The sequence below is a fragment of the Peromyscus eremicus genome, chromosome 8b (assembly GCF_949786415.1).
Source record: "Peromyscus eremicus chromosome 8b, PerEre_H2_v1, whole genome shotgun sequence".
NCBI classification, from domain to species: Eukaryota; Metazoa; Chordata; class Mammalia; order Rodentia; family Cricetidae; genus Peromyscus; species Peromyscus eremicus.
The window spans coordinates 51421428-51443950 of record NC_081424.1 but is presented as its reverse complement, the minus strand read 5'-3'; the positions used below and the strand labels follow the sequence as shown (position 1 = coordinate 51443950).

Below are 22523 nucleotides of genomic sequence, written 5' to 3'. Positions count from 1 at the left end.
CTATTATGTGACTGACATTCAGCTGTTTGTTCAAAAGTCTAATTCCTGAATTCGGTTTTCAGCTGGCTTACCTATTCAAAGAGCCTATAGTTCTCTAAGTTCTGAGGCGTTCTATGGCTGGATGTAAGTTAACATATATGGGAAACGTCACAAACAAGCCCACAACTTTGTAAAATTAATATACACTATTTTTTTAAAGGTGAGGTTTCTCCTCAGCTGGGTACATTTTGATGGGCCAGAAGAGTCGGAATTCTATGGCTGGCCCTCTCCACAAACCCGGATGAGATCAGGCAACCCCCGTGAAACTCCTTCAGCTGCCAAATCATTGCTATGGTCACGGGCCGCCGCTGACAGCAAGCTGCCCTTACACAGGGTGACCGCGTTCATGTGGCGCTCACAATTCTGAGCTACTTAACAGAAGAAAACACTGAGGCTGAGAGAAGTGAGAGACGCGAGGAAATAAAAATACCTAGCCCTAGGTGGGGAAACTGCCAACAGATGAACAACAAATGACATTGCCCGCTGCTAATCAAGTCTGGCCTTTGGAACGCCTATGGAGCCTCCCAGAGGCGGGGCTACAAAGCCCCGCCCACCGGCGCACGCCCACCATCAGGCTCCGCCCCCTCCCCGCACCCAGCCTGCACCGCTCTCTGACTGACGCAGTCGTCGCTCCCAATACTTACAGACTTCCTGCTAGCTTCGTCATTTCCGATAAGTTTCTACAACCAATAAGATAGCCTCAGAGGCGGGCCATCGTCTCCCAGGCCCCTCCTTCCCTTCGCGGTGGAAACTTCAAGCCGCGGCGCGAGGCCCGGCTGCGCGCGTGGGCCTCATGGCTTCCTCGGGGAAGCTCGGCACTTTCCGCCTTCCCCCGTTGCCCACCATTCGGGAGATCATTAAGTTGTTCGGACTGCGAGCGGTGAAGCAGCTCTCCCAGAATTTCCTCTTGGACTTGAGGCTGACAGGTGGCTGAGTCGTCTGTTCGCCGGGGTCTCCCCGGTGGGCGCGGGCGGGTGATGGAGCCGGGCTGGGCGGGCGGCTGTCAGTCAAGCGCTTCCCTGGGCGCTAGGACGGAGCACGCTGCTCCTAGATTGCTCCTGGAGCTCGCGAGCCGAGGCGATGCTCTGGTGGACGGCTCTGCCGGCCCGAGTTGCTTCCTGCGGGCTTTAGAATGAGTGGGATTTAAATTAGTGCCGTTTTCCTCTTGACCCTATGCCCAATCTGTCCCTCATTAGCCTGGCGCGGTAACTTCTCAGCGCTAGCGGAGCAGAGGCTGGAGGGTTGCCGCCAGTTAGAGACAGAGACCCTATTTCAAAACGAATCCCAAATAGTAAATAGGATAAATGTTCACTTCTTGAGTCTAAGAATCCCTCTAGGGAATGGATATTCGCTCTGTAAATGCATACTATGCAAACAGCTACCCTGTGCCAACTCTGGCACTATGATACTCCAACAGCGTTGAGTTTGCAGTTTAGTAAGTTGATAATCCTCATGCCTCTTTAAAAGTCACTTTTATGTGGTAAAAATTGATTCAGGGTGAAGGTCACCAGTCTGACACCAAAATTTTGCTGAGTTTACAGGTGTTTGTTGATTTACTTACTACCCACGTGTTAGGGATGCTTTCCGCAAGGTGAGATTGTGAGAATAAGGTCCATCTGTAGCAAATAAGGGCGCTAGTTGACTGTTGGAGTACTTAAAATTTTAGCCCCTCTCCTATGTAAAAGGGACACCCCCCCAAAAAAAATCAGTTCTGATTACATGATGGATGCATGGACAAAGCATAAATTAGTCATTTATTACTTTGAACTTGGAGCGTTTATTCTGCCCGTAGCAGTATTGTGGGTAAAACAGTTAGCTCTACTTAAATTTTCTCGTCTTTTATTTAGAAAGGCCTAAAAAACCTTAAGATCACCTACTTTTAGATTCTTTGGTTCCAGCAATAGCTAATACTGTCCTCTCCCAGCCACGAGCAAATACTACATAGAAAGCACCATTCTCTGCTGAAATTATTTTTTTAAAGATGGTCACCTGTGTCTAAGGCTGGCCTCAAACACGTGATGCAGCAGGTGACGTTGAATTTCTGATCCTCTGCCTTCAGCTCCCAGGTGCTGGAATTAGACGCCTGTGCCACCATGCTCAGTTAATGATTGCTCAGGAATGCCAGGCAAGCACTCTATCAAATGAATGACATCCCCAGCCATTTAATTTTTCATCTTCGTTCTCTCATGTGCGTCCCCGGGGGGAAGTTCCAGATTCCTAGGTCTTTTATCCACTCCTTTTTGTGGGAACCAAAGTGAAAGGAAATAAGTAAAGGCACTTGTCTTCATGGGCTCAGGTGGAGCAAGACTCAAACTCAAACTTAGGGTTTTGGCACTGCATCTTTGGTGTCTGGTTTTATTAAAGTGTTCTTGAGAAGCTTAAGAATGAAACCACGTGTTGCTGCTTTCCATGTATAAGACTGAGAATATTAAGTTCATAATTCTGCTTAACAAATCATTCTCATTCCCTCCGAGAGACCAATTGACAACCTGTAACAAAACAAGGATTTGGTTTTAGATTTAGTTCCTCCTTTGGTGGAACTCCTCTGTGCCATTTGCTTTTCTTCATGACATTTGATGTGTGCTTCATATAAATCATAATAGAATGGTAAGAGAATGTACATAATGTCACCCAAAACGGATAGTTGGTTAGGGGATGTTGATTGCCTCTCTATTACAAGACAATACTATTTGGGAATGGGTAAGTAACATTCTGCCTTTCCGTTTACCTAAATTGATAATCAGTAATCATCAACTGGGACAACTGTACAGTGTCCATATACAATGCCAAGAAGTGCTGGTGTGTTTTTAATAGTAAAATTTCCACTGTCCAGAGAGGTCCAGTTGTGTAATATCTTGCAGTCAGTAAGACCAATCGGTTGTTTTTCTCCAGAGTGATGGGTAGTTGCAGTGGACCATTATTCTGTCTGTTTTATGATTTCTTAGGTTCTGCTGACTTAAACTAACTGAAGAATTAGTCTTTCCTTTTTAACATTTGTATTACCAGGGCTAAAAATTTCAAGTAGTAAATCCAAACCCTTTTTTCTGGAAATGATCAAGAATTCAGATTTCCACGTCTACAGTGGGAATTTGTTGTGCTTGTCATTATGACCTCCAAATAACTAGAGGTGCAAATAGGGACTCCGGCATTCTCCTTTTGGATTTTTACCTGTGACGATGGAAAAATGAATGGGAAAGTACTGAATGGGGAAGATATTTGATGTTCAAGGGCTATAATGAAGTGCTGCACACTCATCTAGCCAAAGTCTTAGGAACTGGTTAGTTAAGTGGAGAAACAGAAAATGCAATATTAGTTAAATTAAGGAAATTATTAGAACAATCCTGTTTAAGGAACCGGTGCAGTGCAGTGATGTAGGATATTAATGACTGTTATGTGTTTAAAGTAAGAGCTAAATAATCACTAGTAACTGCTGGGGATTCTTAGGAAATTTACTGTGATAATGAAGGTAACTAACACTTTTTTTTTTTTTTTTTTTTAAGACAAAATTGTAAGGAAAGCTGGCAGTCTAGCAGATGTTTATGTTTACGAAGTGGGTCCGGGGCCTGGTGGAATCACCAGGTCCATTCTCAATGCCAATGTTGCTGAACTTGTGGTGGTTGAAAAGGACACTCGATTTATCCCAGGATTACAGGTGAGATACTTCAAGTGTCTTTTTTAGCAAGCAAAACCTGAAAGATCTTAGGCCATGATTCTAAAGTCCCCATGTTGACCAAGGACTGTGTAGGCCGTTCTAAATCTGCAGCTCTCCAGGTCCTGTCCCAGACATTAGGATTCTGTCATCTAGAGAAGTCTAGAAAACTGTTGCACACAGGAATACCCAAATGGTCTGTTGGGTACAGTTTGAATAAAAGCACTTTAGACATGGATGCTAAATAAACTAATCATTTCTACAGTTTTGTTTATTTCTGAGCTGTGCATATTAGGGCCCAGTTCTGTAGAAAGGCATAAAACTAAATAATTATCGATAATGACCAATTGGCAAGACTTAGAAGAACTTTTTAGGTTCCAAAAAAGCATTTCCACACATAAAAGATAAAGAAGATACATGCTAGACCTCATCGAGAGGAATTAGTTGTTGAGTTTAAGCATTTTTACAAGAGAATTTTTATATATAAAGAAGTTGCCCCACTTAGAACCGTAGATGAGGTTTGGCTGACATTTTTAGACACACAGGTGCTGTTATAGGGAAAAACTTGAAGGGATGGGGGTGTTTCAGATGACTTGTGAGAACCTAGGGTGAGTGTCTTCACTCTGCCCATCACAGGCTGACCATGGAGAATAAGCCTATTCTGGTTATTGTAGGAAAAAAAAAAATGAGTGGAAATTCAAGGAGGCAGGTTTGAGGGTTTGAAATAAAGGAGAAGTTGAGTTTTTAAAGCATTGGCAAACAGTGGGACAGAATATATCAGGGATTCTATAAAGAAATTCCTCATAAGAGGCATTTGATGACTGAAAGGACTTTGTTTGATTTCTGTATAGTTCTAAAACTTTAAAATAGCCCTGAGTTTTAGACCCATATGAGTAGGAATTTATTTTATGCCTATAACAGGATAGTAAAATTATCCACTATTCTTCTACTTAAAAAAAAATGTTTTAAAAATAGTATATGCAAATACTTGTATATGCTAGAATAGTTTGAGAAAATTTGTTTTTAAAATCTAGGATTTTGTTGTAGGCGGAGTTTCTCTGTGTCTCGGCATTTGCTCCCAAATAATGAAAAAGAGGCTTAAGATTAATTATAAATGCCCAGCCGATAGCTGAGGCTTATTACTAACTAGCTCTTACAGTTTAACCCATTTATATTAATCTACATTCTGCCACATGGTATTACCTCTCTTTCGTCTTGCGTCTCCTATTTCCTCTCTGTGTCTGGCTGGTGACCCCTGTGACTCCACCCTCCTTCCCAGCATTCTCTCTGCCCCCAAATCCTACCTAGCCTTCGCCAATCAGCTTTTTATTAACAGCAAGAGCAATATACATTTTACAGTGTACAGAAGGATTATTCCACAGCATTTTATGGGCACTTCTTTAGAAAACTAGTGATTTTATTTTTCTCATCTGGCTTCATCTGGTTTTCACGTGTTAAATAATTGTATAATATTGACTTACATCTAGTTTTGGCAGTCAGAATTCACTTCAGATTGCTAACTTAATTTTGGGAGTGATACATGGTAAATGTTCCTGGACCATAAGTGAAATTGAGTAGTGTGGGGTTTTCTTTTGTGTTTGCTTTAAGAGCCACATCCTTGCTGGCAGTGGAAGTAGGAATATTGTTTTTGGTGAGATTATCTGGTGACCTAAAGAAACTGATAACTGCTGTGTTGTTCTTTGTGTTTATTCTTTCAGCCCTTAGTGGACACAGAGAGCATTCACTTGACTTTTGTACCTTTCAAAAAGGCTTTTTAACCATCCTATTTCCCCATCATATTTCCCGTTAATCAGAGGGTGAATAAAATCCGTGTTAATCCCCACGTTAATTTATGTATTCTCCTCTGTGCATTCAGTGTCTGAAGACCGACTATTAAAAGGGTGACCACCACCCTTTTCTTCTCCCCCACCAGCCCCTGGAGTGTCTGCCTCCTCACTCTGTACCTTGTTTGGTTAGATTTATTATGGCTGGCAACATTGTATCTTTAATGCTCTTGTTTATTTGTCCTCAGTCTCATCCCTTTAGAACGTAAGTGGCACAGGATAAAGATCAGAGTCCTTATTCTTCAGTATCTCTAGTGTACACTAGTAGTGTCTCCTGTGGGAAATAAAATCATCTGTGACTGTTGTGTATATATCAGAGCAGCTGACTAAATGTGTCGTTGGATAGTAAAAGTAAATAGGAACATTGATTATTGGGAAGTATTATGCTTTTTTTTAAGTATTAAAGCTAATTCAAGATAAATCACAGGAAATGTACATTTGATTTCTTACCAATTTCACAAGCAGCAAAATGAATTCTTAGTGTCTTCTTTGCGGGAAAGGAACTTGCCTTAAAAAGAAATGATGGGTACTAAATTATCAAATAGGCTTCTTTTTCCTGTAAAGAATGTTTCAATATGTAAAGCTATGCTCTGTTAGATGTCCTAAATTAATCATAAAATTGAGTAAAAGCAGAAATAGAGTGATCTATTTTAAGGATTCCATTTTCGTGATTTCTAAGCTAATAGAATTACTTTTTAAAGAAAGTGTAATAATTTATAAAGTATCTTCTGGCTGAAAGTATGTCATTTGTAGCCTGATTCAGTTGTTACAGCATAACCATGAGGCAGCTATAGGGGAGGGGAGCATGTCACGTCCCTTCTATGTATTTGAAAGGTAAGTAAATCTTTTTCAGTGTGTGAAAGCGACATGGGTGATTTTTATGGCAAGGGACATTGGTGGTCCCATCTGGCTGCCAGGATGAACTTAGACTCTAGCTGTGTGCCCTTAGATGGAAACTTCTGTGCATTTTGCCTCAGTTTATTCAGAATTGTTACTAGTGTTTTGTGAGTGCCTGACACTTGGTAATCATTCAGTGAATCTTTTTGCTGTTTGTTTTTCAAGACAGGATTTCTCTGTGTAGCCTTGACTGTCCTGGAACTCTGTAGATCAAGCTGGCTTTGAACTCAAACATCTGCCTGCCTCTGCCTCCTGAGTGCTGGGATCAAAGATGTGCACCACCACTGTCTGACTTCAGTGAATCTTTATTAACATTGAGTTCTTGTTTCCATGTCTTGGGCATCTCTGGTGATTAAGAATTGATCCAGGCTCCTGCTGATCAACAGGCTGCTTTCTGGTAATGTTTTACCGCTCAGGTTGTCCATTTCTTCCTCGTTACGTTGTAGTCATTTATTTTTCTTGCATTTCTGTGACTAAGGATTCTCTATGAAGGGGAGTAAGGAGACTTTATGTCTCAGGGAGCTTGAAGTTTCGATAGAATTTTTTTCTCCCATTTGTGAGCTGGAGATAAGATCATAAGAGCCTCTCTTTGGACAAGGAGTCCAGATTCTTAAATTTATGTTTGTTTTATACATGTGTAATACATGGTTACAATGTATCATTATATGATTAGTATGTATCATCATAATGACAGCTAATATTTCTGAAGCATTGGCCAGTAAATACTTTGTCTTATAGGTTTATTACAATTTTATTAAGATTTCATAAACCACACTTAGTGGAAATACTCAAATTACTGGCATGCTGTGGTACTGTGCTCACACTAAAGACGGTAAACATGGTCATGAGAACTTGTTCCTTGTTCTGGATTACTTGCTCCTCCCTTTGCCTATCCCTGGACAGCTCATCAGGAGGAAGATTTTTCTCCTCTTTATTAAAGTTATATTTGATTGTAATAATTTCATATGTACTTTTTAGTTAATGCTGTGTATGTCTGTATCTTTTTCTCAGAGTAATTTTCACACATGCTGAGGTATTAGTAACTTTCTGTGTTTATTGCTGTATAAGTAGTCCACTGTGTGAGTATACCAATTTTGTGGATATTCACCATTCCCCTCTTGATGGAATTCCTTGTTGTTGTTGTTTTTTCAAGACAGGGTTTCTCTGTGTAGCTTTGGAGCCTGTCCTGGATCTCACTCTGTAGCCCAGGCTGGCCTCAAACTCAGAGATCTGCCTGTGTCTGCCTCCCGAGTGCTGGGATGATGGACTTTCTTAACAAGCCATTGGAATATTAGCATGCAACTGTTTTGTGAGTGCGTGCCTTCATCTTTCTCCAGTAAAGAGCTAGGCTGTAATATCTGGGTCTGATGCTCTGCCTGGGTCATTTTCTGTTATACAACTACCAAATTATTGAGGTGCCTAGCCCATTTTCCACTCTGACTGGACGGAGCCGAGTTGTAGTGGCTATACGGGCTTGCACACACTGGAATAGTGACCTTTTGATGTTTTGTCTTTGTTTGAACCCTTGTGATTTGTATGTAGTGGTGTTATTTGGGTTTGCTAATGCCTGATTGCATGCGTATCGTGTGCTCCCTAGTCACCCGTAACTTACTTGAGGAATTATTTAGATATTTTTGCTATTTTTAGTGGGGTCCATTTGTCTTGTTAAATTTTGAGAGCTCTTTATATGGTTCAGGCACATGCTTTGCTGAGATTATCTCAGCTGTGGTGGCTTTTTTCATTTTCTTAACAGTATCTTTTGAAAAGAAATTTGACTTTTACAAAGTAGAAAATTTTCAGCTTTTTCTTTTAAATATGATTTTGTGTCATTTTTAGAATATTTTTGAAAACCAATTACTAAGAACTAACAAAAAATATGATCCAGACAGTGGTGGCCTTTAATCCCAGCACTCAGGAGGCAGAGGAGGCAGGTGGATCTTGGAGTTCAAGGCCAGCCTATTCTACAGAGTGAGTTCCAGAACAGCCAGGGCTATAAACAAAAAGAAAAAGAATTTTTCCTGTGTTTTAGCTCCTAGCTTTGGATCTCTGTTCATTTTGACTCGGTTTCTGTCCATCTGTATCTGTCTGCTTTTCTCCCTGACTGCCTCTTTGCATGGTATGTTGGGTTCATCTTCTGGCTTGTAGAATTGTCCCCGTGATGCTAATATTGGAATCCAGTTCTATTCCACTGGCTGCATGCTCTGTCTTTTGCTTGAGATTAAGTTGAAACTTAAAAATTAATTTGGGTGGGAATTCTGGTCTATAAACACTGTATATAAATTTATTAATATTTTCTCTTGACAATTTTATACTTCTTAGTGTGCAGATTTTTGCACACGCCAAATTTACCTTTAAGAATTGCATGCATTTCAGGTTTTTTGTTTTTGTTTTTGTTTTTTCAAGACAGGGTTTCTCCATGTAGTTTTGGTGCCTGTCCTGCATCTCGCTCTGGCCTAGGAATTCACAGAGATCCGCCTGGCTCTGCCTCCCAAGTGCTGGGATTAAAGGCATGCGCCACTGCCGCCCGGCTAAATTGCATGCATTTCGATGCTCTTGTACATGATTCTAGTTTTTTAGGTTTTTTTTTTTCTTCCCAGTGGCCCGTTGCCATTGATGTCCTGGATGCTGACTTTGTACCCTGAAACTTTACTAAACTCAGTTATTGGTGGCTCCTTTGTAGATTCCTTCTTATTTTATGTATGTATTACCCTGTCATGAAATAAACAGTTCTACCTCCTGTGTTCTAATCAATCCCTTTGCATCTGTGTCGTCTTTTTGTCTGCCATTGACTAGGAACCCAGTGCGATGTTGAACAAGTAGTCAGAGTGCACGCCCTTCCCTTCCCTCTGACTGGGGAGAACAGTCAGCCTTTACTACTGTGACCTTCGCCTTTTTCTGGGTCTCCTTCTCCAGCTGAGGAAGATCTCTGCTCCTAGTTTGCTAAGGGATGCTGTTTTCTTTTTTGCAATCAATGAATACTGGATTTGTTTTTAAAAAAATGCTTTCCCTAGGTTTATTGGAATGTTTTTCTTTTTGAATATGTAAATACAGTGAGTTGTATTGATTTTGTTGTTTTGTTTTGTTTTGGTTAGCCCAACCATCTGTAGTAGTAATGCCCCCTCTCTTTTTTATGATACAGGTCATTTATGCATACCTATTTTTTTCTGATTTATTCGATTATAGATTTGTTGACTTTATTGATCTCTAAAATACAGCTTTAATTTCATTGACTTTTCTGTTTTCAGTGTTGACGTCTGCTCTGAAATTTCTCGTTTTCTGTTTACCTTGGGCTTCATTTGTTCTGCTTTCTCTGTAGCTATTGTGAGGTGGCAGCTGAGTCATTGACTTGAAGCTTTCTCTGTTGTCTTCTACGTTAATGCTATAAATTTCTGCTTTGTTAGGGAACCACAAATTTTGAAGTGTCATGTTTCTTCTTTAATTCCATTAAAAGTAATTTTATTTTATGTTTTGTTTGTTTCACCCATTAACAACTATAATAGCTAATATTTATGAGTTGACCACTGAGCACTTTGTTTTACAGCTGCTTTTGAGATACTAAAAGAAAAATTTCAAAAAGAAATTCAGAATTTCCATCTAACCTCTATTTTTTCTTTTGATTTGTATTTGATTTGTGGGCTACTTAGAAAGCTGTCATTTAATTTGCATTTTTCATATATCTTTCTATTATTTTCATTTCGTTATGTCCAGAAAACATACTTGTATAGCATATCATAGCAAATTTATTCAAATTGATTTTATGGTATAAACACAGCCTTGGTAAATGGTTCATATGTAAAATACACATAAATGGAGAAAATTCTTTTTGTGTGTGTTTTTACTTAGAGTTTAAGAAGGAGAATATGTCTGGTGTCTCATACTCTGTCTTAGTGTAGGAAGCTCAAGGGTTCTTCTCAACCAATGGGTTATGTGCCTGCTTAATGGAATTTTAGAGCCACAAAGGAAATCATTGACTATTTTAGTATTGGGTCTTTTGTGATAGGTATGGCAGAAAGTTCATGGGATTGAAAAGTCAAACCTGAGACGTGTTAGCCTTTGACCCCTAGCTTCCTGTTGAAACTGTTGTAGCTTCCCCTTTCCCTTCTGTACCGCAGGAGTCATACTTAGCCTTTACCTGCTCACACATGAAGGTTGAACACTGCATAAAGAAATTTACTTCATCACACATATCGGAGTCCATGATGGGGCTGGGCAAACAAGCTCCTGCTAAAGGTTCTCTGCCCTGTTTAGGAAGCAAGTACCCACTTTGAAGACATAGTTTCCTTTAAAAAGGAAGGATTGTAGCATCCACTTAAGTCCTTTTATAATAGTATCCTTCATCTATTTTGGACATTCTTCATAACAATACATTTTTCAACTTTCTGTTTATCATATACCATATTACGATTCTTCTCATGTTTGCTTTAGAGGTTTTGCCTAGCTCTTCTGCTGGTATTTATTTCAGCAGTATTTGGGCTCTATTATATGACAAATAAGGAAGAAAGTAATTAATGCTTAGCTCATACAGTATTGGCTGCTGTGAGCCCCTTACTGTGAGAAGGTGGCATGAAACACCGAACAGCTATTTGATATAGTTCTTTTTGTTCTCAAGAAAATTTTTTGAATTTTTGCCCAAGTTCCAAGAATTGCATGAGTTCTTTTCTCAGTAAATTAAGTTGCCAAAAAGCCACCTAGGTCAAGCGCAGTTATACTCCGTGCAGAATGCTTTCACACAAGCCTTGGCGTTAGAGGAAAGGATGCTTCTGCACGTGTTATCTGACCTTTATTAAAGGCATGGCCATGTCATTGTTCCATGTGCCTTTTACAAAACATAACACAGGAAGAAACATTTTTCTCTCTTGGGGACTTGGAATAATTACTTCTAACACAGTAAGAATTTTATATGCCATTGTGCAAGCCGGGAGCTAACAGTTCTTCTGATAATGTTAGCAGAAGTCATTTTTACATGTATGCTTCCCCTTTTTATGACTTGGTTTTCTACCTTTTTAAGACTTAGTGAACGTCTTTTATTCAAAGCCATTTCACATTCCACTTTGGAAGACTATATTTAGAACTAACACTAAAATCATAGAACAGCTTGAGAGTGGCCGTACAAATACTCACCTTAGCATGGTGGGCTGTGCTCTGAACCCATCAGTCATGTTACATCTCCAGATGTTGAAGTGTAATGCTTGGGGCCGTTCTGGAAGGGTAAGAGTGGTTTTTCCCACCCCACAGTAGCATGATCTGATGACAACATTTTTCCATTATCTTTGGTTGGATAGGGAATCTGTATGTGTTGTTGCTGAGTGTCATTTTAGGTATTTAGAAGGGTGTTTTCTATAATAACGCCAGTTCACTTGGTTTGGCACCCCACCACCAGCACCTCATACTCGGCTCATTCCTTCGGCCATGAGGAGTTGGGTAAGGGTAGCTGAGGCCGCACAGTTGTCGAGGAGGAGGAGCCAGGCCTTCTACAAGATGGATTTGATTTGCCTTGACGGAGTGTTAAACCTGAATGGGAGTCCAAAAGAAATAGAGTAGAAATGCAACTTTATACAGGAAAGGAAAGTAGATTGCTGTTTTTGTCAGCTCTTAGTGCGCAGTTGTATATGTGAGAGTATGGGAAAAAAAATAACGTTTCAAACACAGTTATCAGAGCATGGTAATTAATACCAAAGAAGCAGGTTTACATTGTTTTGCTTTAGTTCTAATTACTAATTACTTAATTACTTTCTATATATTGACATTGTGTAACAGAAGCTTTTAGTTCTGCCTCTTTGTTTTTTGATATGCTAATTTGTTTTGTTTTAATTATGTAAAGCATAATTGCAGAAAAAACTTAGCCTTCTCTATTATTGGTAAGTGTTATCATTAAATTCACTGTTCATACAGTTATCAAATATCCCATAAGAACTCCCTCAGTTTTTAAGTATCTTGAAATTACTGTTTTCTAAGACATATTATCTGAAACTGATCCAGTTAAATTTTATCAAACCATAGTAGCTTAAAATAATCCCTAAGTATATGAATGTCAGAGGTATGCAAATATTTTTGATAAATAACCGTGACTAACCATATCAGATTAACTGATCCTAAATTTAAAATGTCCACCCTCTTACTAGAACAGGCTATGTACTTGAAACTGTTATTTGTATTATCTTGCCTCGTTTATGACTGAGGTAATCCTTGCAAATTCCTCTACCCCACAAATTTTGAGAAGCAGCTTCTGCAGTAGTCCGCAGCCTTCTGGATGCTCTGTAGTGGTCCACTCGTCTGCTTATTCAGTGCCTGTTCCACAGCTGCTGTGCGGTGCTGTCCCACTGGACACTGAAGTAGGCAGGAAACAGATCTTCCCTCAGCAGCACAGTTGTCAAAGAGAAAGGAACCCACGCGTGTGCGGCTGCCGTGGCATGTTACAAGTGCTGTCAGGAACCATGGGCGTCTCACAGAGGGAGCAGAGGGGGAGGCAGGGAGTTATAGCCTGGCTCCGGTCTCCTCTCCGACACAGGATACCACAGAGGGGAAATCGGTCAGCAAGCCGTGGGCTTTGCGGCAGTCTCCCCTCCGGCTTCCAAGAGGCCTTTTTCAGCCTTCCTGTTAGTTGCTTGAAATGGACCAAAGGAAAGTGTTGGGGGAGGGGGGGAGGTGTTGGCTTTAATGAGGGAAGAAGAGCAAAGAGGCAGGGTTCTCCAGGAACCCCTTGGCACCCCTACATAGCCCTGTGCCCGTTTCTCAAATCTCAGCAACTGAGTGACTGAGATGGTGCCCAGTGTGGGAGAGGGTCACCACCCCTTTCCATGCTGTCTGCCTCAGCAGTGGTACTTCTCACCGAGTATCAGTCAGTCCTGCATTTTAAGTGTGGTAAGCTCAGGGACTGCATGGTTTCTTTGTTTGATTTTAATAAATTTATTTTACATACTGGCCGAAGTTTCCCCTCTTTCCTCTCTCCCCAGTCCCTCCCCCACCTTACCCCCCAATCGACTCCTCTATTTCTGTTCAGGAAAGAGGAGGTCTCCCATGAGTATCAACAAAACATGACACATCAAGTTGCAGGAAGACTAAGCATCTCCCCATGTATTAAAGCTGGGCAAGGTGAACCAGTATGAGAGTAGGATCCCAAAGGCCTGTAAGAGAGTCAGAGACAGAACAGAGGTTGTCTCTGACTGCATGGTTTTTATTTGACCAAGGGTATTAAGAAGTAAGTTCTGTATTGGACGCAGGGGGACTTGACACCCAGTTTGGCTCAGCCTTGGGGCTCATTTAAGCTAAGGGCCAGCTTTTAGTATATGATGCTAAGGACTGAAATTAAGGAGAAAAAGCTTAAGAGTGCTAAGGAATAAGGTTCTGTTGTTTAGTCTGGTTTGGTGAGCTGGGGTGGAGCCCACAGATTTGCATATTCTGACAAGTATTCTATCACTGAGATAAGTCTCAAGTCCTCACTGTTCTTTTGTGCTAAGAAAAGACTGGAGGAGAAAAGGAAACAGATTATTGGGAATAGAAATGGGCTGAGAGGTAACTGGTGTGAAAATATGGAGGATTGTTCTCAGGTTACAGTGACTGTGATTCAGGTCAAGGAGTGTCTCAGAATGCCAGGCAAAGGACGTCCTACTTAGTTTGAATTTACTCAAAGATTACATGAAAAGTTTTATGTGCAGAATCTTTTGTGTACATTGAATATATATAGGCTTAGTTGAATTAGCTCATTTCCATACACTTTACTCTTAATCCTCAGGAGTTCACTATAAGGTTTCTTAGTATGTGTACGTTCACTCTTCCCAAGCACAAACACAAGTCATTCTGACTGTCAAATTAGACTGATATGCTGTTTTAAATCCTAAAATGTCACTCTAGTCTCTGCTGCTTTACCTAACCCTTGTTGTATTTTGTAGAAACACAATGGTTTCATCAGTGATCACATCTAGTGTTTGCTTTTCCCACTTATGATAAGATTTTGAGTTTTGCTGCCCCGAAGTCTATGAGCTCATTTTATTGACCTCTTGTAAACTAGATGCTTTCTGATGCAGCACCTGGAAAGCTGAGAATTGTTCATGGAGATGTGCTGACATACAAGATAGAGAAGGCCTTTCCAGACAACGTTCGAAGACAATGGGAAGATGGTAAGTGCCTTGGTCTGGGGTTGTTTGTTCCTTGTTTTGGTGGCAGTGGCAGGTGGATGTGTGTCTGTCTGTCTGTTTCTGTTTTGGTCATTCATATCACAGATATTTGTTTCAGCTATCACCTATCTATTATAATAAAGTGTTTGCTTTTATATTTTTCTGTTAAAATTACCTGAACAGAATTAAATAATGTGCATTGTAATTTTTTCTTCTTTCCTACTTTCTTACAAAATACGGTTAGTTTTTGTGATTTTTTTTTTCCCCTTAAGACAGTGTCTCATGCTGTAGCCCAGGCTGATCTTGAACTTGAGAACCCTCCTGCCTTAGCCTCACAACTGCTGGCATTACCTGGTTGAGTTTTCCCTGATTCTAATTTCCTAGTTTCAGATCTTCAAGTTGTGGTTTCTGTGCAAATATACTTTATATTTTTATGACTCTATACCAAGTATTGTTAACTATTTTTCAAACATTGTAAACCAGGCTACCCACAGACCTTTATCTTTCTTTCCTTTGCCTTCACAGTAATGACTCTGACCAGTCAAGGCACTCTTCCTTCAAGGACAGATGTTTACTGGGTACCAGCAGTGTTTAGCTCTTGGGAAATGCAGATGATATAGGGCATATAGATTGCTAACAGGAACTCTGAGAATAAGTGGAAGAAGGGGTTTAGCAGACCTAGCCGCTCCTGTGTGTCTGGCCTCCCCAGGGTCAGGCTCCTCCAGAGTAGCTTGTGTTTATAGTCACTGACCTCGCAGCACAGAGCCTGCAGTTCTCTGTCAGTGACCCAGCTGTGCTAGGATCAGTCACCCATCTGGCCCATCCATTTGGTGTCATATATCACCTTCACGACTTCTGTGCACCGGCTTCCCTGCTTATCAGGCTCCACCATTCTACTCGGTGTTTGGAAACCTAAAACTGTTCTTTGCCAGTGGTTTGAGGGTTTGGGGTTTTGTTTGTAGCCTTTTGTTTTGTTTTTATTTTCTAACCAACTTCCTGTTTGTTTGATTCTGAGACTCTTTTGTGGCATCTTCTCGTGCTAAAGGTTTGCCTGGATTTCTCTGTTTCTTTGGTTTTATTTCCACCTAAATATTTCAAGCATTCAAATTTTAAATGCAGCTTGTATCCCCATCCTGGGTGTCTGATGATCTGTCAAACCCCATGGTCACTTTAAACTCATTGTGTCTAAAGAAAATTAGACAAAACACCTCATTTCATGACCTTCCTTAGAACTTTTTTCTCAATAAATACAAAGCTAATTGTGAAAAAATGCATTTTAAGAGAACTGAAAAATACTGAATCATCTTTCATATGCCTTCATTTGATCCTCATAATTAAATGTAAATTAAAGTATTAAGATCATATTCAGAATATATTCATGTACTCATTCCAAATTATCTTCTCCCCGCAACCAGATCCTCCAAATGTACATATTATTGGAAATCTGCCTTTTAGTGTTTCAACCCCACTGATCATCAAGTGGCTTGAAAACATTTCTCTTAAAGATGGACCTTTCGTGTATGGCAGAACTAAGATGACGTTAACATTTCAAAAGGAAGTGGCTGAGGTAAGTCTTACTTTGTCTGGGTACTTCATTGTATGATCAAATTTCCAGACCAAATACTACTATATATTTACCATTGGTCATGTTTTCTAAGTTAATACTTTTCCATTACACAGAGAAAAACCCATCCAAAAGTTAAGTCGTGTAGTGAAGACAGCAGACAAGACTACTAGATGCGCTCAGTGGAGACCATGAATTATATTTGTTAGCCAACGAAGACAGTGTGTTCAGCACAAGGCCTACACTGCCATACACAAAACCCAGGAACATCCAGATGTCAAGAGTGGCCTGTGCTATCTTATAATTGATCCTCTGCAATCCTTGGGGTGACAGTTAAAAGATAATATGATAAATCTGGCATTGAAGAGAATCTCATTAACCAATACATAGGTTGTCACTTAATCCCCTCACCCCACCCTACTACCCAACACACACACACACACACACACACACACACACACACACACACACACACCCCTCCACCTCCACCTACCTCAGTTGATGCCTGCTGAGCCTGCCTTCCTATGGCCTGGTTATTCTGAGTTTACAAAGTGAACCTCCAGGGTGGACAAGGGCAAGGCAAGATATGACAGCAAGGCGAGCCTGAGGTGAGGATCTGCACTTAAAACCCACCTCACTCAATTGCATCTCCTTTCTGCCCCCCATTACCAAGGTAATAAATCAGAACTGAGTTTTGGACTGTTCCCTTCCCTAGTCTTGATAAACAGATTTGTAACCATGTGTCTCATATACTCTAGGTTTGTCCACTCTTAAGCTTTTCTTAAAAGGAGTCATTCAATATGTGTGTGTTTATTGTAAGCAACTTGGGATTCACACATGTGCTCATAGTTACCACTTACTTACATAGCTCTGTGTCTTGCCCACTCTTTCACTCTCGTAATCTGTCCCAGGATTCATTTCAGTGCTTTACTATTATGAACAAAACTGTCATGAAAGTTCTTAGGCACAAGGGCAAGTTTTGGACAAGATACGTGTCCAGAAGCTTCATTTTTGTTAGGCAATGCTTAACTGTTTTCTGAAGTCATCAGGCCTATATATTTCTACCAATAGTGTGTGCATGAGTTCATTTTGCTCCATATTTTTGCCCGCTTTGGACATTAATAGACTTACACATTTTTTTAATTAATCTAGGGATGATGGTGTGTTGTGCTATTTTTTGTCTTTGCTGAGTTTTAATGAAATGGGGCACCATTGCATCTTTGGGTCACTTGGGTGTGTTACATTGAACTGCTTACCCTTGCTAATCTTTCTGTGGGTTATCTTCTGTTTGCTGGTATGCAGTTATTACATATTCTCTGTACTAGTACAGTGGACTGCAGATTTCCTTACTCTATGCTTATATTGTCATGGTCTTTTTACAGTGTCTTGAGAATTAGACATGTCTTTTTCCTTAACTTTTTTACCAGTATATATTAATTATACAAAATAATCGGCTTTATTATGACACTTTCACAGACATATATTTTGATTCTGTTCACACACAGACATGCCCCATTACCCACTCATGGTTCTCCACCTTCCCACTGATCTCCTTTCTTGAAGATCAGACATTCTTAATTTTTAATTTGTGGTTGTTTCTTACTGAAGAAATCATTTATGTCTTGATCATGAAGGTATCTTTTTTCACTTTTCTGCCCATAACCACTTGAGATTGATTTTTGTATATAGTAAAATTCTATTTTACTATTGTTAGCATATAAATCTCAGCCCCATTTATTACCATCTGCCCTTCACTAGTCTCTTATCAGTAGTACTCTGCAGAAAGCGTTGCTCTGATTAGAGACATCAGGAAAATGATGAGATGTCCCAGGAGCAGCAGGCTCTGTGGGACACAGGGAAGTCCTCAGGAAGAAAGAACCCTCAGGTCAGGTCAGATCAGATCAGTTAAGACAGATTAATTTGACCAAATGCATGTCGTGTTTGCATGTATTGAAGGAATAGTCACACCGGTTTGAGGAAGTTTAAGAGTGAATTACTGCTAACAACACAGAGTATCAAATCCAGACGGGACTAAGGCAGGAAAGGCACTATTAGGAAGGCAGAGTTGTGATTGTAGCACACTGGTGGATTCCTTTCCCTCTGCTGCTGCGATTATTTGGTATTTTGTTCTCGTACAACACAATAGAGATTGAAAGCATTGAGCTCTCTCAGTCCTTTGAGGAAGGAGTGGAGGAGCAGAGCCTTAAGAGGTAGAGTCATGTTTTCAGTGACTCAGCTGGCAGCTGGGGTTTTTAATGATAGTGTTGTTTTGACTTCACCATAGGCAATTATTTTTCTTCAACAAAGGTTTATTTTAGTTAAATTTTTACATGAATATTGAATTGGGAGCAAGTCTATAATTTATGGGATCCATTAGAAGTGTGGGTAACACTGGTCCTTTTGACTGACTTGCACATTTTTGCAGGTGAAAGTTTCATGGGGAGACTGAGCAGCAGTATTGTCTTACATATCATCTGTTTGCTTTAAAACACAATCCTGCATGTAATATTCTATATTTTAGCCACAGAACAGAATCAAATCAGTGCCCTCCTCTTATTCTTTTCTCTAGGATTATAGGATGTAAGGATTCAGCCTGGGCACACTAAAAGGCGTGTAAGTGGTGGTACAGCTCAGAAAATGGAGTCAGACTGTGTAGCAGTAGTTAATGGCTTAACAAATCTCATCTAAACTCTCTTTATCATTGAACTTGGAATGTCTTTTATTGTCTTCCACGGGTTGTACAGCACTTGAATTTGAACACAGGTTATCTGTTTTCTGGTAGAGTCATGAGATTCAAGTTCTCCATTTTGCTGGCCTGTGGGTTTTTAAGAGAGGTCAACCTCTCTGTCTTCTATTTCCAGAAGACATTGGCTGGTCATAGTTACATCCTAGTAGGGAAAATGTCACCACTCTATTAATGGCATAATGTTCATTGTCCCTGGTCCGAGACTGTGTAACTTCTCAAGTACAATTTTTTACTAACAATATTGTAGATGAATAATAGAAATAAACAAAAGTAAAGGAAAACTGTTCTTAGGAATTCTTCCATGCCTTGTTTTCTCATCGTTAGTGACTTTTAAAACTCAAGGCTTAGTGGTTTCCTTTTACTGAAAAATTAACTCATTTGGTATACAGGCTTTTTATTGTTAAAAATTATCTACTGAAGGACTTTTGTGTTCATAGCTTTACCTATGCTATGTCTAAACAAAAATGGCAGTACATGTTTAAATGATTATTAGGCCATTAACTTCTCAGGGTGGCTTTGAGTGTAAAGTCTCTGCAGGCTCCCTGGGCTGTGACTTCATTTTTGCTCAATAGATTAGCAGTTCTGTGTGCTGCTTTATTCTAAATTAAAATCTAAGGCTCATATTTTCATCTCCATAATCTGGTATATTTGCTATGGAGATTGAATAGATCTAGAGTCCAGATTAGAACACCCCCTCTCTGACTATACAAAGTGCTTCGTGCTCAGAGTGAAATATATTTAACTGTGCTTAAGTCTAATTAGAATAATTCCACTCTTTTCAGGTTTACTTTTTAAAGTGATTTTTAACTTCTTTGAATTCATCATTAGAAACACATCTTCTAAATGTAAAGTAACATATTAGCTATGCCTTAGGAAGGAAATCCATGATAGTCAATTCTTTGGGTTAATTTTTAAATTTCATGGTTATATTCTTGCTGGATTTTAGTTTTAAAGATCTGCTTTTATCACTGGGCACAGTGAATCGTGCTGTAATCCAGGCACTTAGGGGACTAAGGTAGGAGGATGTATTTGAGAATATATACATCTCTTGCTTTTATATTACTCTGAGGAGCAATGTTATTTTACGTGTATAAATGTTTTGCCTGTATATATGTACATGTACCACATTCATGCCTAGTGCCCAGGCCCCCACTGAATCTCTTGATACTGGAGTTAGAGGTGGTTGTGAGCGACCATGTGGATGCTGGAATCAAACCTGGGTCCTCTATAAGAGCAGCAAGTGCTTTTAACCACTGAACCATCTCTCCAGCACCCCAAAGTCTGTTTTAGTCTTACTTAAGGTAAAGTTCTAAAAAGCCAAGTTCTGTATTTTTTTCATGCCCAGGACAGGTTGGAAGCAGCAATGGAAAAAGCTATTAGATAAGTTGATGTCAGTGAAATACGGAGAAAATCCGAGAGCACCTGCTCTGAAACAGGGAGAAAATCCGAGAGCACCTGCTCTGAAACAGGGAGAAAATCCGAGAGCACCTGCTCTGAAAGCACCACAAAGGCCTTGCATGGACGTGCTGCCGTGTCCTGGCTTCGGGTGTTTCCACTAGTGTTTGTGACCTTGATCCTAAACAGCTCACTAGAGTTTTGGGACATCCCCAAAGCTCAAGAACACAGAAACATGGCACATTTTAGAAAGATGAATGATCTTTGAGTCTACTACTCTCAGTCTTACCCAATTTTATCATGTTTTCCACTATCTTTACCAAAATATCAAATGCTATATTTATATGTTTGAGGCCCTCTTTCCTTCGTTTTGAACTCTGTTAAGAGTGGTAGTTGGCATTCTCACACATTGCCTATCTGTATTGAAGGTGTATATGTAGGCACACACAGAAATCCTAAGATTATCATACTTGTTTTTGCCACTTTAAAAAAATTTATACTCTATTGGGGAATGTAGCCTATGCCAGTAATCCCTGTTAGTCATTTTAACAGTTATTTCATATGCAGTGGCAAAATTATTAGCTATTTACCTATTGGTGAAATTATAATTTCCCATTTCTTGAATAATGTGTATAATGCTACAGTGGACTGTATCTTTTGTGTGAGTAACATGCTGTAAAACTTAAGCTTTTATTGATAACTTATTGTCCGGCATACTTATATACCATTGTTTTTTAAAGTTTTTCAAAACAGGGTTTCTCTGTAGTTTTGGTGCCTGTTTTGGATCTCGTTCTATAGACCAGGCTGGCCCTGGCTCTGCCTCCCAAGTGCTGGGATTAAAGGTGTGCACCACCACCCCCTGGCCTTATATACCAGTTTCTGCCTTTTGCACGCTCACTGCCATGCACAGAATCCCTGTAGCTTCTTTTTTTTTTTTTTTTTGGTTTTTCAAGACAGGGTTTCTCTGTGTAGCTTTGCGCCTTTCCTAGAACTCACTTGGTAGTCCAGGCTGGCCTCGAACTCACAGAGATCCGCCTGGCTCTGCCTCCCAAGTGCTGGGATTAAAGGCGTGCGCCACCACCGCCCGGCTCCCTGTAGCTTCTAATTCTTTCCATCCTTGATTAGTTTTTTATAGTATTCCTTTTGAGTGTAAAATTATGGATTGTTGTGGTTTTAATTTGCACATCTCTGCTTTTTATAAGTATAGCTTAGTTAATGGTTATAATTCATTTCTTTGGTCTGCCATGATTTGCCTTGTCATATCTTCTGGTTGTTGTTTATCTTCTGTTTGTTAATGCCTAGTGTGTAGGCATCTCTCGTATTGTGAACACTAATGCCTTAGCCCTCTAAGTATATTCTTAATCTGGGATGTGTCTTGATAGTGTTTGATTGAAAATTTTAACAGAAAATTATCCATCTTTCATAGCTTCTGTTTTTGCAATTTTTAGGACATTCTTCTCCACTTTAGAGTCATAGATATTACTTGAAAAAGACTTAACTTTTGTTTTTCATTTATCATTAATTCAATTAAATTTTCTTTTCTCCTGTAAATGCTTAATTACACCTATACCATTTAATGAATGGTCTGTCCTTATCTTTTGTTAGGAGAATTACATCTCTCATGTATCAGATACCCACACATGCTTAGGTCTGTGTCTAAGTCTTTTGTCCTAATGGTCTGTTTGTGTTTGTAGCAGTACTGCCTTAATTTTGATATCAGGTAGGATAAGTCTCCCATGAGCATTGTTGATATTATTCAGGAGTGTCTTAACCATTCTTGATACTATATAATTTTTATCTGAAGTTTAATTTTATATATGTTATATATGAAATTGAAGTTCTTTTTAAAAATCTGGTTGGGATTTTCATGCAAATTGCATTTTATTTATCAATTTGTTATGTGCTTAGTTCAATTAAAAAATGAGTGTGTGTTTAAAAGGAAAAGTCCTAATTTTTGCATAAATTATTTGTCAAGAACCGTCTGTATTTCAAAGGTTCTTGAATCTTCAAGGGTTTATTAAACTGAAGGAAGTACTTTTAAAACCACCTTTATAGTTCCTCTTTATTTCTAATTTCTTTATAAAATGTTTGTTTTACATCTGACTTTCTGTTGTAGAATATAACAGTAGCTTGAAAATCTCCAGCAGTCACTAGTAGAGAAGTTTGTTTATGTGATTTTTTTTCAGTGCTTATACATGATACAACTGACATTTCTACAGCATATCTCAGCTAATGATGTTTGTTCCCTAAGTCTACATGGATTATGTCAAATAGC

At 39.6% G+C, this 22523-nt stretch overlaps 1 protein-coding gene across 1 annotated transcript in view; it reads left to right on the top strand.

Annotated features, from left to right (window-relative positions):
* The first annotated feature begins 504 nt into the window (after positions 1-504).
* The window catches only part of Tfb1m (transcription factor B1, mitochondrial), a 38095-nt gene continuing 16076 nt past the window's right edge, over positions 505-22523 (top strand). Inside the window, exons 1-4 of the mRNA XM_059272806.1 lie at positions 505-965; positions 3540-3691; positions 14438-14546; positions 15959-16110. Of these exons, the coding sequence (XP_059128789.1) occupies positions 833-965; positions 3540-3691; positions 14438-14546; positions 15959-16110 (546 nt within the window). The 5' untranslated portion in view covers positions 505-832. The remainder of the gene's footprint in view (positions 966-3539; positions 3692-14437; positions 14547-15958; positions 16111-22523) is intronic.